The sequence below is a fragment of the Pelobates fuscus genome, chromosome 8 (assembly GCF_036172605.1).
Source record: "Pelobates fuscus isolate aPelFus1 chromosome 8, aPelFus1.pri, whole genome shotgun sequence".
Taxonomy (NCBI): domain Eukaryota; kingdom Metazoa; phylum Chordata; class Amphibia; order Anura; family Pelobatidae; genus Pelobates; species Pelobates fuscus.
In genome coordinates this window covers 105,864,804-105,879,626 of record NC_086324.1, presented here as the reverse complement: position 1 = coordinate 105,879,626, position 14,823 = coordinate 105,864,804, and the positions used below count along the sequence as shown (strand labels likewise).

General features: G+C 47.3%; 1 protein-coding gene across 1 annotated transcript in view; it reads left to right on the top strand.

The window, feature by feature from the left end:
- Positions 1–14,823, top strand: part of RFTN2 (raftlin family member 2) — a 484,037-nt gene that overhangs the window by 255,736 nt on the left and 213,478 nt on the right. The window contains exon 6 of the mRNA XM_063430216.1: positions 11,232–11,353. Within this exon, the coding sequence (XP_063286286.1) occupies positions 11,232–11,353 (122 nt within the window). The remainder of the gene's footprint in view (positions 1–11,231; positions 11,354–14,823) is intronic.

Below are 14,823 nucleotides of genomic sequence, written 5' to 3'. Positions count from 1 at the left end.
TCCGCTAGAGCCTTTGGGAAACCTGTGTGACTCTTCCTGATAGTCTCAAAGCAGTACAGCATTTTTAAAAGTGGGATGCTATTATAAAAGCTATCAATATATAAATGATTAAGTCCCAGATAATTTTCCCACTTGTCCCTAATATATCTGGGCAACCTGGGGGATCAAGGTGGCTATCCCTTCCTTCGTAAACACGGAAGGTGTACACATAGCCACTGCCACTTTCACATAATTTATAAAATGTGATCCCATATCGGGATCTTTTGGATGGGATTTACTGTCTAAATCCCAGTCTTTCCTTATACTTCATGAGGGACTCATCAATAGAAATGTATTTTTTCGGGGGTGAAAATAGTGGCAAATTTAACGTTAAAGTGGGCAATTAGAGAGCAAATTTTATATAGAAGATCATACTACGGATGACCTTTTGGGGGGCAATTCATATTGTCACTAAAGTGCATAAATCTCAGTATGTCCTCATATCTGTCCCTATGCATTGTCTGGGAAAAAATGGGGGTATTACAAATAGGATTTTTAGACCAATACATCCTAATTGTGGGCTTTTTAATTATCCCCATTGGCATTGTCAGTGCCCAGAATTGTTTCATTTCTGGCACACTGGTTGGGTTCCATCTCTCTTTCCTGGCGATAAGAGAGTCTTGATTGCGTGCAAGATACTGCTTCACATACAGATTAGTCTGGGTGACTATCTCCCCAAGAACAGCTGCATACAATCCAGCGCATTATAGCCAGACAGGTCAACTTGTATGCCAGGATTGGCAGTGAACTCTGGGATGTCTGGTGAGAAATGATTAGGGGATACCCAGTCATCTGCGCCATGTTCAGCATTAGGGGAATTTCCCCTGATAGTCCTGCAGTATCTGGCACATAGTCCCTGTCCCCTGCGTCACTCTCTGAGGCAGTGTCGGTCGCCTCTGAGTCGGCCGCTAACAGGGCTTAAGCCTCCTCTGCGCTATACTTTCTAAACATTCTCTACACTGCTGGCAGTGATCAATCAGCAGGGAAAGGGTTATTTTTTTTTTTTAAAGTACAGGGTAAAGGGATTAGGAACCTTTTATAATAGTTTAATTAACTTCAGGGACACAATGTAGCAATGATCCGTCTCTCTCCACTTCAAAAACCCACAAGAGGTGGAGGGAGGCAGATCAGTTATCCCAGCAGCATTGTGACCGCTGTAGCAATAATATGGGCTGGGACATCGAGGTTTGCTGTTGCTGATCCGCCCCTGACTCGGAGGCACCCAGCAACAGCGTTACCACCGCGATCGCCGGCACCGTGACGATCTGGGGTTAGTTTTAACGCATGATGGACCTGGTCCGTCACCCGGCGTTAAGGGTCTCTCCAGGATGACGGACCCAGTCCATCACCTATCATTAAGGGGTTAAAGAGGACCCTGCTCAAACGAGCTCACGGTCCTTGGGCATGCTTAACCAATAAGCAAAGTCCTGCATGAGCTCGCTTTGATTTTTACAGTTCATCCGGCTTCTCCATTCAGTACGGACGTTTAGCAGAACATATACTAAAACTGTTTGACATTTTACAATGGGATGGTACCAGAGCACTCCTGGTACCCACGACCACAGCCTGTAGTGGTTATGGACCTCACAATGTTTTTTTTTTTACATTCTTGTAGGAATGCTATCAAGTTTTATTTCAAAACAGTGCATAACATTTGTCTACAATAAACTACTTATGTGATTATTTTTTTTATAGTGATTTAAAAAAGAATTACGTACAACACATAGTATGTATAACTTTACTACACATAAGGATTACAGAAGATGCCGTCCTGGCAGTGAAGTTATGCATAGGAAGATTCTGGAAAAAGAATGAGCTTTGATAGAAAAATAAAGACATTCAAATACAAAATGAAAATTATTTTATGACAATAACTTCAACATACATTATTACGAAGTGTGAACTACATGGATGGACAAAGAAGTTAAGGTTGTAATATGCAAACTTGATCTCTGCCCCAGTGGCGGATCCAGGGGGGGGGCGCAATGGGGCAATTTCCCCCCCACCCAGAAAATAGTGCAGCTGCCATCTGTGGAGCTACCTCATTAGGGGCTCGGTCGGGTGCTGAAGCCCTTTGGCAGACCGGGCCCCTTTAAAGTTGCTGGGAGGAAGTGACTGTTACTTCCTCCCAGCATACAGACCGCGCAGGCTGAGAAGATGCTGGCAGCTGACAGAGAAGACACAGGATGCAGCTGAGAGAGAAGTAGGAGGGAGGAGAAAGAGCTCTACAGCTTCAGACTCCCACCAGGATCAGCCAGCCCCAGAAAGTCACCTCCCTGCAACCAACAGGTATGAAAGCGGGGGGGGGGGGAGTCTTAACATTATGGAAGCTTCAAATTGTGTGTGTGCCGGTGTTTATGTTTAGGTATGTGTACATCTGTGTGTATCTGTGAGTGTCGGAGTGTATCTGTGAGTATGTGTGTGCATCTGGATGTGTCAGTGTGTATCTATGAGTGTCAGTGTGTATCTGTGGGTATGTGTGTGTATCTGTGAGTGTCAGTGTGTATCTGTGAGTGTCAGTGTGTATGTGTGTGTATCTGTGAGTGTCAGTGTGTATGTGTATGTATCTGTGAGTGTCAGTGTGTATCTGTGAGTGTCAGTGTGTATCTGTGTGTATCTGTGAGTGTCAGTGTGTATGTGTGTATCTGAGTGCCAGTGTGTATCTGTGAGTGTCAGTGTGTATGTGTGTATCTGTGAGTGTCAGTGTGTATCTGTAAGTGTCAGTGTGTATCTGTGAGTGTCAGTGTGTATGTGTGTATCTGTGAGTGTCAGTGTGTATCTGTAAGTGTTAGGCATGTGCATGGGAAAAATATTTGTTTCGTTTCGGCATTCCAAATTCGGGACTTCATCAATTCGGGACTTCGGAAATTCGGCACTTCGACACTTCGGAACTTCGGCAACTTTGGATCTTAGACACTTCGAAACTTCGCCAACTTCGGCACTTTGGTACTTCGGGAACTTTGCCAACTTCGGAACTCCGGCATTTCGGGACTTTTGTTGCAGCCGCTTGGTAGATAACTCCCTAATTCCCACGGTATTAGGGAGCTATCTACCAAAAGGCTGAAAGACCTAAATTGGTCTTTCAGCCAAATTTACTAATACTAAGTAAAGATTACTTAGTATTAGTAAATTATGCCCCCACTCGCTATACCGCGAGTAGGGGCATGTCTAGTAAACAGTGAGCAGCCTGTGGCTGTTCACTGTTAAAAAAAAAAAAAAAAAAAAAGGGTCCCCCCTCCCTGAGCGGGTGGGGGCCCTAAAGTAAAAAAAAAGGGAGGGGGACCCCACCGGCCCCCACCCCTGGGCGGCGGTGGGGGCCCTAAATAAAAATTGGGGGGGATGGGGACCTAATGTCCTCCCCCCTGGCCCCCACCCCTGAGCGGTGCGTGGGGGCCCTTAACAAGAATAAGGGGCGGGGACCTAATGTCCTCCCCCTGGCGGTGGGGCCCTAAACAAGAATAAGGGGGGACCTAATGTCCTCACCCCTGACCCCCACTCCTGAGCGGCGGGTGGGGGCCCTAAACAAGAATAAGGGGGGGGGACCTATTGTCCTCCCCCCTGGCTCCCACCCCTGAGCGGTGGGTGGGGGCCCTAAACAAGAATAAGGGGGGGGACCTATTGTCCTCCCCCCTGGACCCCACCCCTGAGCGGCGGGTGGGGGCCCTAAACAAGAGTAAGGGGTGGGGGACCTAATGTCCTCCCCCTGGCCCCACCCATGAGCGGCGGGTGGGGACCCTAAATACAAATGGGGGGACCTAATGTCCTCCCCCCTGACCCCCACCCCTGAGCGGTCGGGTGGGGGCCCTTAATACAAATTGGGCGGTGACCTATTGTCCTCCCCCCTGGCCTCCACCCCTGAGCGGGGGCCTTAAACAAGAATAAGGGGGGGACCTAATGTCTCCCACCTGGTCCCCACCCCTGAGCGGTAGGTGGGGGCCCTAAATGAAAATGTAACCCCCCTCCCCCCCCAGGTGACTAGGGGTCCCCAAACCCCTAGTCACCCCCTCCCCAAAGAAATAAACTCCTACCTACCCCCCTCACCCTAAAAATAATGAGGGGGGACCTTTAACTAAGGACCTGTAAAAAAAATATATATATATAAAACTTACCATTCAATGTTTTCTTTCTTCTAAAATCTTATTTTTTCAGCCCCAAAAAGGGCAAATAAAAAAACATAATAACCGACACAATAAAAAAGAAAAAAAAAACGAGCGCAAAAAAAAACAAAACAATCCTTCTTCACCCAAGTTCTTTGGAATTTTCCCACGCTGTGTAATTTGACTCATAACACTCTGATTGGTGGATTAAGTAACCAATCAGAGAGTTATGAGTCAAATCACACAGCGTGGGAAAATTCCAAATAACTTTCCCACGCTGTGTAAAATGACACAGAGCACTCTGATTGGTGGATTTCAAACCAACCAATCAGAGTGCTGTGACAGGTAAATGTAGAGACTTACCTGTCAGTCTCTTCATTTACCTGTCAGAGCACTCTGATTGGATGGCTTAAACCCACCAATCAGAGTGCTCTGAGCCTAATTGCAGGGCAGGGCAATGCTTTATAAGCCTTCAAGCTCCCTGCAGAGCTCTGTCTGCGCGGAGCCCTCCATGGGTGAAGATGGATTATTATTTTTTGCGCTCGTTTTTTTTTTTTTTATTGTGTCTGTTATTATGGATTTTTATTTGCCCTTTTTTGGGGCTGAAAAAAGAAGATTTTAGAAGAAAGAAAACATTGAATGGTAAGTTTATTTTTATTTTTACAGGTATTTAGTTAAAGGTCCCCCCTCATTATTTTTAACCATCTTTAATGGTTCAGGTTTGCTTTTATACAATACTCCAGGCCAGAGGAACACCCCCTGGACCTGATGGGGCACAGGAACACAAAGGACACAAACAAATCAGAACAAACATACAGTCTGTGACACGCCCATGTACAGCGCACAATCCCTCCCCTCTGCTTGGGAGATACCGTATATACTCGAGTATAAGCCGAGTTTTTCAGCCCATTTTTTGGGCTGAAAAACCCCAACTCGGCTTATACTCGAGTCAGAGTCTGTATTATGGCAATTTGCATTGCCATAATACAGACTGGGGGAGAGGGGGGCTGGCAGAGCTGTACTTACCTTTCCTGCAGCTCCTGTCAGCTCTCTCCTCCTCCGCGCCGTCCTTTCAGCACCTCGGTCAGCTCCCAGTGTAAATCTCGCGAGAGCCGCGGCTCTCGCGAGATTTACACTGTGAGCTGACAGAAGAGCAGAACGGACGGCGCAGAGGAGGAGAGAGCTGACAGGAGCTGCAGGAAAGGTAAGTACAGCTCTGCCAGCCCCCCTCTCCCCCCCACTGAACTGCCACTGGACCACCAGGGAAGGAGAGCCCCCCTCCCTGCCATATATCAAGCAGGGAGGGGGGACGAAAAAAAAAATATAAATAAAATAAGAAATAAAATAATAAAAAAAACTAATAATAAAAAAAGGGGTATAAGGACCACTATGGGAGGGGGGGGGGTATAAGGACCACTATGGGAGGGACGGGGGGGGGTATAAGGACCACTATGGGAGGGAGGGGGTGGGTTAAGGACCACTATGGGAGGGAGGGGGGTATAAGGACCACTATGGGAGGGAGGGGGTATAAGGACCGCTATGGGAGGGAGGGGGGGTATAAGGACCACTATGGGAGGGAGGGGGGGGGGGGTAAGGACCACTATGGGAGGGAGGGGGGGATAAGGACCACTATGGGAGGGGGGGTATAAGGACCACGATGGGAGGGAGGGGGGGTATAAGGACCACTATGGGAGGGAGGGGGGGTATAAGGACCACTATGGGAGGGAGGGGGTGGGTTAAGGACCACTATGGGAGGGAGGGGGGTATAAGGACCACTATGGGAGGGAGGGGGGTATAAGGACCGCTATGGGAGGGAGGGGGGGTATAAGGACCGCTATGGGAGGGAGGGGGGGTATAAGGACCACTATGGGAGGGAGGGGGGGGGGGTAAGGACCACTATGGGAGGGAGGGGGGGATAAGGACCACTATGGGAGGGGGGGTATAAGGACCACTATGGGAGGGACGGGGGGGGGGTATAAGGACCACTATGGGAGGGAGGGGGTGGGTTAAGGACCACTATGGGAGGGAGGGGGGTATAAGGACCACTATGGGAGGGAGGGGGGTATAAGGACCGCTATGGGAGGGAGGGGGGTATAAGGACCACTATGGGAGGGAGGGGGGGGTAAGGACCACTATGGGAGGGAGGGGGGGATAAGGACCACTATGGGAGGGGGGGTATAAGGACCACTATGGGAGGGAGGGGGGGTATAAGGACCACTATGGGAGGGAGGGGGGGATAAGGACCACTTTGGGAGGCAGGGGGGGATAAGGACCACTATTGGAGGGAGGGGGGTATAAGGACCACTATGGGAGGGAGAAGTTGGATAAGGACCACTATGAGAGGGAGGGGGTGGGATAAGGACCACTATGGGAGGGGAGGGGGAAGTAAGGACCACTAGGGGAGGGGAGGGTAAGGACCACTAGGGGAGGGGTGAGTCTGGACCACTGGGGGGGGGGGGAGTGAAGGAACACGGGGGTGGGGAGGTAAGGACCACTGAGGGAGGAGGAGGGGAAGTCAGGACATATGGGGGGGGGGAGGGGGCGGCAAAAATTTTTTTGCCTACGGCGGCAAATATCCTTGCACCGGCCCTGCACACACTGCATTCACACACTGCATTCATGCACACACACACTGCATTCATGCACACACACACTGCATTCATGCACACACACACACTGCATTCATGCACACACACACTGCACTCATACACACACACACTGCACTCATACACACACGCTGCACTCATACACACACGCTGCACTCATACACACACACATACGCACACACTGCATTCATTATACACACACTGTAAATAAATATTCAATTAATATTTTTTTTTAGGATCTAATTTTATTTAGAAATTTACCAGTAGCTGCTGCATTTCCCACCCTAGTCTTATACTCGAGTCAATAAGTTTTCCCAGTTTTTTTGGATAAAATTAGGGGCCTCGGCTTATATTCGGGTCGGCTTATACTCGAGTATATACGGTAATTGAGTAAAGTCCTGTAAGTAACTCTATTATTTCCAGGCAGAAAAAACACATTTTCACAAAGTTCAGAAAGTACCCCAAAACATAACATACACCCAAAAAGCCCTGATCTGGGTGAACAACATATCCTAAAATCACCCATATCAGAGCAGGGGTTCAAAAGTGTTATGGAAGTCTCTTTTTGACCGTCTGCAAGCATGGCTCATGCTCAAAACAGTCCCAGGGAATTAGGGCCAGCGGTCGGTCTCTCTTTGTGGAGTACAAAAGTACTTACATTACATGAATGGAGCCTTTTAATGTATATTGCAGGGCCCATAGTCACAGTGTAGGAGGCAAGCAAACAGGCCCCTCCAAAAAATTGTGGCAAACTCACAGAAAAAGGAGAGTTTTTCAAACTGGCATACCAATTTTTGTATTTAGACGGATCCCCTATACTCCGACTGAGTACACCCGTTGTAAGTATTCCAAATCCCAAGTGAAGCAGTGATCAGAGCCCTTGGTTACCCAAACATCAGCCAAGACTTGATGAAGGGTACAACAGGAATGTCTTTTTTTCAGGGCCACACACGGCCTTTTATGCAAAAGCCCCTTGCAAGGAGTTTCCAACACAACATTACAGGGCCAATCCCTCCCATGATTCCATGTGCCTGTGAGGAAATTTAGTCCCCTCTCAGGTACAGAGAAATCCACTTATGCAAAAGTCCCATGCAAGGGGTTTCCAATCCAACACCCCAGGGTAATCCCTCCCATGATCCTTCTGTGCCTGAGAGGCAATTCAGTCCCCTCTCAGAGAAATCCATAATTCACATAACACCTGTGGCAGGTCATCGCCACTAAGTACCATACCCACTGTATGTGCCTATGTTGTTGCCTTGTATTTTGTGTCCCCAATGTGTATTGTATGATTTTTTTCCCATGTTGAATATGTATTTCCCCTTGTGTTTTACTTTTCAGCCACACGGACCACCCCGCTAATGAGGTGTAAAAACCGCAGACCACAAGGTTATGAGTGGCGTGTGCTGCCCCTGGGTTGGCGCCGGTTCGTATAGCCGAACGCCACCGGGGGCTAGCATTCGTATGTCGAACCAGCCTGCTCAACCTTTCTTCGGTCAGCTCCCAAGGGAGCTGTAGTCACTATCCCTATCTCGGAGCTACGAGGCTAGGCTCGTGGTTTCCCATGAGAACGCTGTCTCCTTGGCGGATGTCTAAGTGTGGGTATCCACCGGAGACAGGGGCGCGCGCCAGCTGTGAATCCCGGGGGCTGTGAGTCAGTCTCACAGCTGCAGGGTTCCCGCTGGTCGCATGGAAGTCTCTGCTGACCAATGGGAGAAGGAGCGCCCATTCAAACTGGGTTTGCGCCATTCTCCTGGTTGGGCAGCACAAGTAAAGCGCTGATTGGTCACCGCCGGGAGCGGGTGACCAATCAGAGAAGGAGCACTTGTTTAAACAGGTTGTGCGCCCTTTCGTCTGATTGGGCGTGTTATGGTTGCCCCAGGCTAGCTGAGAGTTGGAACGTAGACTGATGCTCCTAGTGCTCACCAAGGACCATCAGCACCACACCGACACCATAAGCACTGCAGACCCCACAAACCGCCCCTGCTAGGTTGGGGTCTCGCCGTCTCCTACCCACCCTAGACCTAAGGCTCCAGGCTCCAGTGAGTGAACCTCGCTTCCTTCAGAGAGCGAAGCAGGAACAGAAACAAGCTCTTACAAGAGCTTAGTGAAGTTAAGGGAGTATGAAGAGCATAGCAATCGCTTTAGTGATTAAAGCTGTCCACCCCAAACACGAGTCGAGGCTGCGAGTTGAGGGTCAAGTAGAACTGAAGGTTTAATACTACAGCTGCTTCTTTTATACAGTATTTCCCCGCAAGGTTACAGCCTATGTGGACCTTGTAGGGCACAGGTCATAAAATGCACAATCCAATAAAAACAGAATCTTTACATTTGAACACTCCCAGTTACTGTACACAAACCCTCCCCTCTGCCTGTGATACAATTAACAAAGACAATGGACTAACTCAATTAACTTTAGCAGAAAAAAATACATTTTACAAACCCCAAAAAGTACCCCAAAATACAACATATCCCCACACATCCCCTGATAGCCCCGATCTGGGTGAACAACATATCCAAAAATCACCCAGATCGGTTCAGGGTTTCAGGAATTTAATGGAAGTCTTATTTTTGCCCCACCGTGCACATGGTCCCATGCCCAAAACAGTTCCATACACTCCAGCAAAACACTGCTGGACAATTTAAGATGGCCGCCGCCACTTGTTTGAATCTACGAATGGCGGCCACTTTGACTACTTCGGCACTTTGGCTGTTTCCGAAGTGCCATTTCGAAAGTGCAAATCTTTTCCAACAATATTTAAAGGGGCAGAAACGGTGTTTTAAAATCTAATATGCACAAATCGAGTGTTTAAATGGCAATACACCCCAGGGGCCATAGTCACAGGGCAAGAGGCCTCTCCAAAAGCCAGTGGCGAAGTGCAGTTCGTCACAGGGTGGTGAAACCCCCCTTGGCCCTGGGAGCTGATTGGCGCAAATTAGTTTTGCGCCTTTCAGTGGAATGGTGCAATCAGGTTTTGCGCCCTTTCCCCTGATTAGGCGGCGAAACACCCCTCCTCCCCGAGCACCGATTGGTGCATCCTAGTTTTGCGCCCTTCCTTCGGCTTGGGCGACAAAACTCCGTCCTCCCCTGAACGCTGATTGGCGCGATTTGGTTCGCGCCCTTTCAGCTGATTGGCTGTTGCTTGGTTTAGGCGCAAAGTTTTAATTCACCGAACTAAACCAAGCAACACCATGTAGCTAATTTCAGGGATGTACAGAGCCTTGAGCCCCAGACTTTTGACGCTGATATCTCCGGCTCTGTATATCCGATCGCCCTGCTTTTTGCAGGGATCCCAGATGGGACCCGGGGCCATCTATCCATGCAAGCCCTAACCCTGTAACCCCTTCCCTTCCAGGGGCGCCGAGCCCCCCTGATTGTGATATGTTTTAAAGTGTATCCCTGTATACTGCTTGCTATCTCCTAAGGCGGGAGATGGCTATCTGTAACCCAGCCCCCCTCCTGCCTGGGACTATGGGAAGGGTATTGTATAGAATGGAGACCCCTGCAGGGTTCTGTGCATAAAAGAAGCATGTATTCCAGAAAGAGTGTGACTTAGCCTGGTGAGATGCCAGAGTTACAGATCATGAAACATAACTATTAAATACCAAAGAAAAGAAAAAGTTACCTGCGCTCTCTCCTTAATCCCTATGTATATTTAGACAAATGGAGGTCATTTAGTTGCTCCAATGGCCATTGGAGGGAATGCCCGCCTGACAACGTCAAGGCAGACCCCCCTAAGCGGGTCCTAACACTGAAGGGCAGGCTGAAGGGTAAGTGTTAGGACCCGCTTAGGGGGGTCTGCCTTGACGTTGGCAGGCGGGCATTCCCTCCAATGGCCATTGGAGCAACTAAATGACCTCCATTTGTCTAAATATACATAGGGATTAAGGAGAGAGCGCAGGTAACTTTTTTTTTTGTTTGTTTTTTACTATATATTGGGGCTAATGTGTATTGTAGTCCTTGCTGCCGGCCCATTAGTAATGGGAGTGAGCGCAGGACTTCTCTTTTTGTATTTGTAATAACTATTAAATATACATCCCACACATATAGGAACCCTACAAATATACCGGGGAAATCACACAGAGTCTTTTTACAGGGCCCATATGTAGGCATGACACTCAGTGATGACGTTTCGTCACAGACAATTTTTTTTTGTTACCACCTTATTGCCAGGACACCACAACTTGCTCTTAAGTAAACAGAGCATGATGTTTTCTTTTCTACTGGTCATTTAGCAAGGATAGTAACAAGGATAGGATATATAAAACACCCGCACCACCCAGGGCTTCCTTCCTATTAAGGTTCCTACTTGTTCCAAGCAAGAAACACAATTATTTTTTTCTCTTTTGCAATTTGACGAAAGTATGCATGCTTTTATATGATGCATACACTTTATTATTATTGTTTGATAGAGCTGGGTGTTCATGCAAATGTCTTTATTAACTTGCAATATCTGATAATGGAAGGCAATTGACTTCTTTCTTTTTACAGGAGAACAGTCACCAAGATCATTGGATGGATTATTTATCTATGAGGAAGAGAGCTCTCGAAGTCCGGTCTCAAAGAAGAGAGGAAATGATGCCATAATAGTAGAACAATGGACTGTATTTGAGGTAACAATTATTTTTCTTTCTAAATCGTTTCTTTGCTTCACTGAAATGAAAAAGTAAAACCAATTAATTGCTACTTTTGCCTTTGTTATGATAAAGGAAAAAAAGAGAGGACTATAAGTAATAGCAGGGCCGGTGCAAGGATTTCTGCCATCCTAGGCAAAGATCCATTTTGCCGCCCTATCATGTCACTCACTCACTGACAGACACGCACACACCGGCTGACAGACATACAGACACTCACTCACTGACAGACATACTCACTCACTGACAGTCACACACACACTCACAGACACTTACTGACAGACATACACTCACTCACTGACACACACACACACACACAAAAACAGTATACCCTGCACTCAAGTTCCGCATATATGCTCCTGCCCTCCACCAAAGGGGCACTCTGTGTGTAGGATGGACACCACTGAATCCACCAATGCAGTATCAAAGAAGAGAAATACAGGCAGCACACCAGGATAATGAAGGTAAATTTATTTGTGGGTTCACCACCTAACCTAAAAATAAGTGTGACGATTCGGCTCCACAAAGGAAGTAAAAGAAAACTCCTTATTTATTTCTATGTTACTATATAATAGGTTACTGTATCTTTAAGATCCTGACCATACACTTGAATAGACTTAATTTATATAGTACTCTCAAATCAATCATTGAAATTTTGCCTGCTGCATGGATTTAAATATGCTAGTTTAACTTGCTGCACTAGATAGGACACCTTATTTTTTTCATGTTACGGAATATTTACTATAGATGAGTGTATTACTATGTCATTATATAATGGGTTACTGCATCTTTAAGATCCTGATTTTATACTTGAGTAGACTCCATGTCTTGTTTTTAGATGTCACTTATACATATGTTTTAACATGTGGTTATAATCTTTAATTACATAGTTACATAGTTACATAGCTGAAAAGAGACTTGCGTTCATCAAGTTCAGCCTTCCTCACATGTGTTTTTTGCTGTTGATCCAAAAGAAGGCAAAAAAACCCAGTTTGAAGCACTTCCAATTTTGCAACAAGCTAGGAAAAAAATTCCTTCTTGACCCCAGAATGGCAGTCAGATTTATTCTTGGATCACATGCATCTAGTAGCTGTTTGAACATCTGTATGGACTCTGATAAAACCACTTCTTCAGGCAGAGAATTCCACATCCTGATTGTTCTTACAGTAAAAAAAAAACATTTCCTTTGCCTTAGACGAAATCTTCTTTCTTCTAGTCTAAACGCATGACCTCGTGTCCTATGTAAAGTTCGGTTTGTGAATAGATTTCCACATAATGGTTTGTATTGGCCTCGAATATATTTGTATAATGTTATCAAATACCCTCTCAGGCGACGTTTTTCTAAACTAAATAGGTTTAAATTTGTTAACCTTTCTTCATAGCTGATATGTTCCATTCCTTTTATTAATTTTGTAGCCCGCCTCTACACTTTTTCTAGTGCCATAATATCCTTCTTTAGAACAGGTGTCCAAAATTGCACAGCATATTCAATGTGTGGTCTTACCAGTGATTTATAAAGAGGCAAAATGATATTCTCGTCCCGAGAATAAATGCCCTTTTTCATGCATGACAATACCCTACTGGCCTTGGCCACTGCTGATTGACATTGCACATTGTTGCATAGTTTGTTGTCTATAACAATTCCCAAGTCCTTTTCGTGTGTTGTTATCCCTACTTCGCTTCCATTAAGGGTATATGTTGCTTGTGTATTCTTTACGCCGAAGTGCATAACTTTGCATTTTTCAACATTAAATTTCATCTGCCATTTGAGTGCCCAGTCCTCCAGTCTATCTAAATCCCTCTGCAGCAAAGTAATATCTTGCTCACATTGTATTATTTTACAAAGTTTTGTGTCATCTGCAAACACTGAACCATGACTTTCAATGCTGTCTTCAAGATCATTTATAAACATGTTAAATAGAAGGGGTCCCAGAACAGACCCCTGAAGGACACCACTTGTCACCTCTGTCCAGCTTGAAAATCTACCAATTAACTTGGTTTTGGGGTTATTTAAACACTGCTGTTATGGGGGGCGTGGCTTGGAGGCCGAGAGAGATGGCAGCTTAATCTGAGAGCTCCCCGCAGGCTTATCAAGAATCCTCGTCCATCCACTCCCTAACATCGCAAAATGGGTAAAACACACCGCACATCACACGCTGGTAAACCCACCGAAGCATCCAAAGGCACTCCGGCTTCATCGCTGCACAAATACTTGAGGACCCCAGCGGACCTGGCTTCACAGGCCTCAACGGATTCCGGAGCCTCATGGGCCTCGTGCCCACACTCCCCGAGCGCAGAACATGGCGCAGATTCCCCTATTTCCATCTCCCGCCCGGAGGACGCACCGGATTGGGTGACCCTGATAAAGGCACTACCCACCAAAGCGGACCTCAAAGAGGCGAACACGGAGCTTCGGAAATCTATCACTGCGGAACTCCACTCCCTCCGCGAAGATCTTCAGGGCCTACACCACAAAGTCTCCCAGTTAGAGGCAGACAATGACCACCTAACTACCACGCAGAATGCTACCACGAATACCCTGCAAGTACACGAGGCACAACTGCGCCAAATGGTCCTCCACCTCGAAGACTTGGACAATCGGGGGCGCCGACAAAACATCAGGGTAAGGGGGATACCGGAAGACATGGACCAAGATACCCCGATCCGTGCAACGCTCACGGGGCTGTTTAACAAACTCCTCGGACGCCCTGAAGCCGCCCATATCGAATTCATACGGGCACACAGGGCTATGAGACCTAGGGGCCCCCCAGAGTCCCCCCCGAGACGTAATATGTTGCCTAGTCAGCTACCAACTCAAAGAAGATATCCTGCGACAGGCCCGAGACACCGACCGAGTCCAGTTAAATGGCGCACCTTTACAACTATACCCAGATCTGTCTCCCGCCACACTGGCATATAGGAGAGCTCTCAAGCCTCTGACACGAGCCTTACAATCCAACAAAATACGCTACCGCTGGACTTTCCCCTAGGGGCTACAGGCCTCTACTCCTAATGGCCCGTTTATAGTGAGGGACCCAGAGGATCTTGCAGACCTGAGTACAGAACTTCAACTACCACCCATTCAGCTAACATGGCCAGACCCGATGTCATTTTACTCCTTCCATCCTGGAGCGGCACCACAGCCTCGCAGACAACGAAGACCAAGAGCCCAGACCATACGCCAATCAGGGACAACCTCCTAAACCTGAGGGCCTCACTACCACCGAGCTCAACCGCAAGTATTTTGAACTGCCCCATGGACCCAGAGACTAAGACCGCCTACGCATTGAATGCGGGACTTTCCACCTAACCCACTTTCAACCGCAAGTATTTTGAACGGGCCCAGGGACTATGACCACCTAAGCATTGCACACAAGACTTTCCACCCGACCCATTTACTTGAACTAGGGGGGGAGGGGGGAGGAAGGGGGGATAAAAGCAACCGTAAT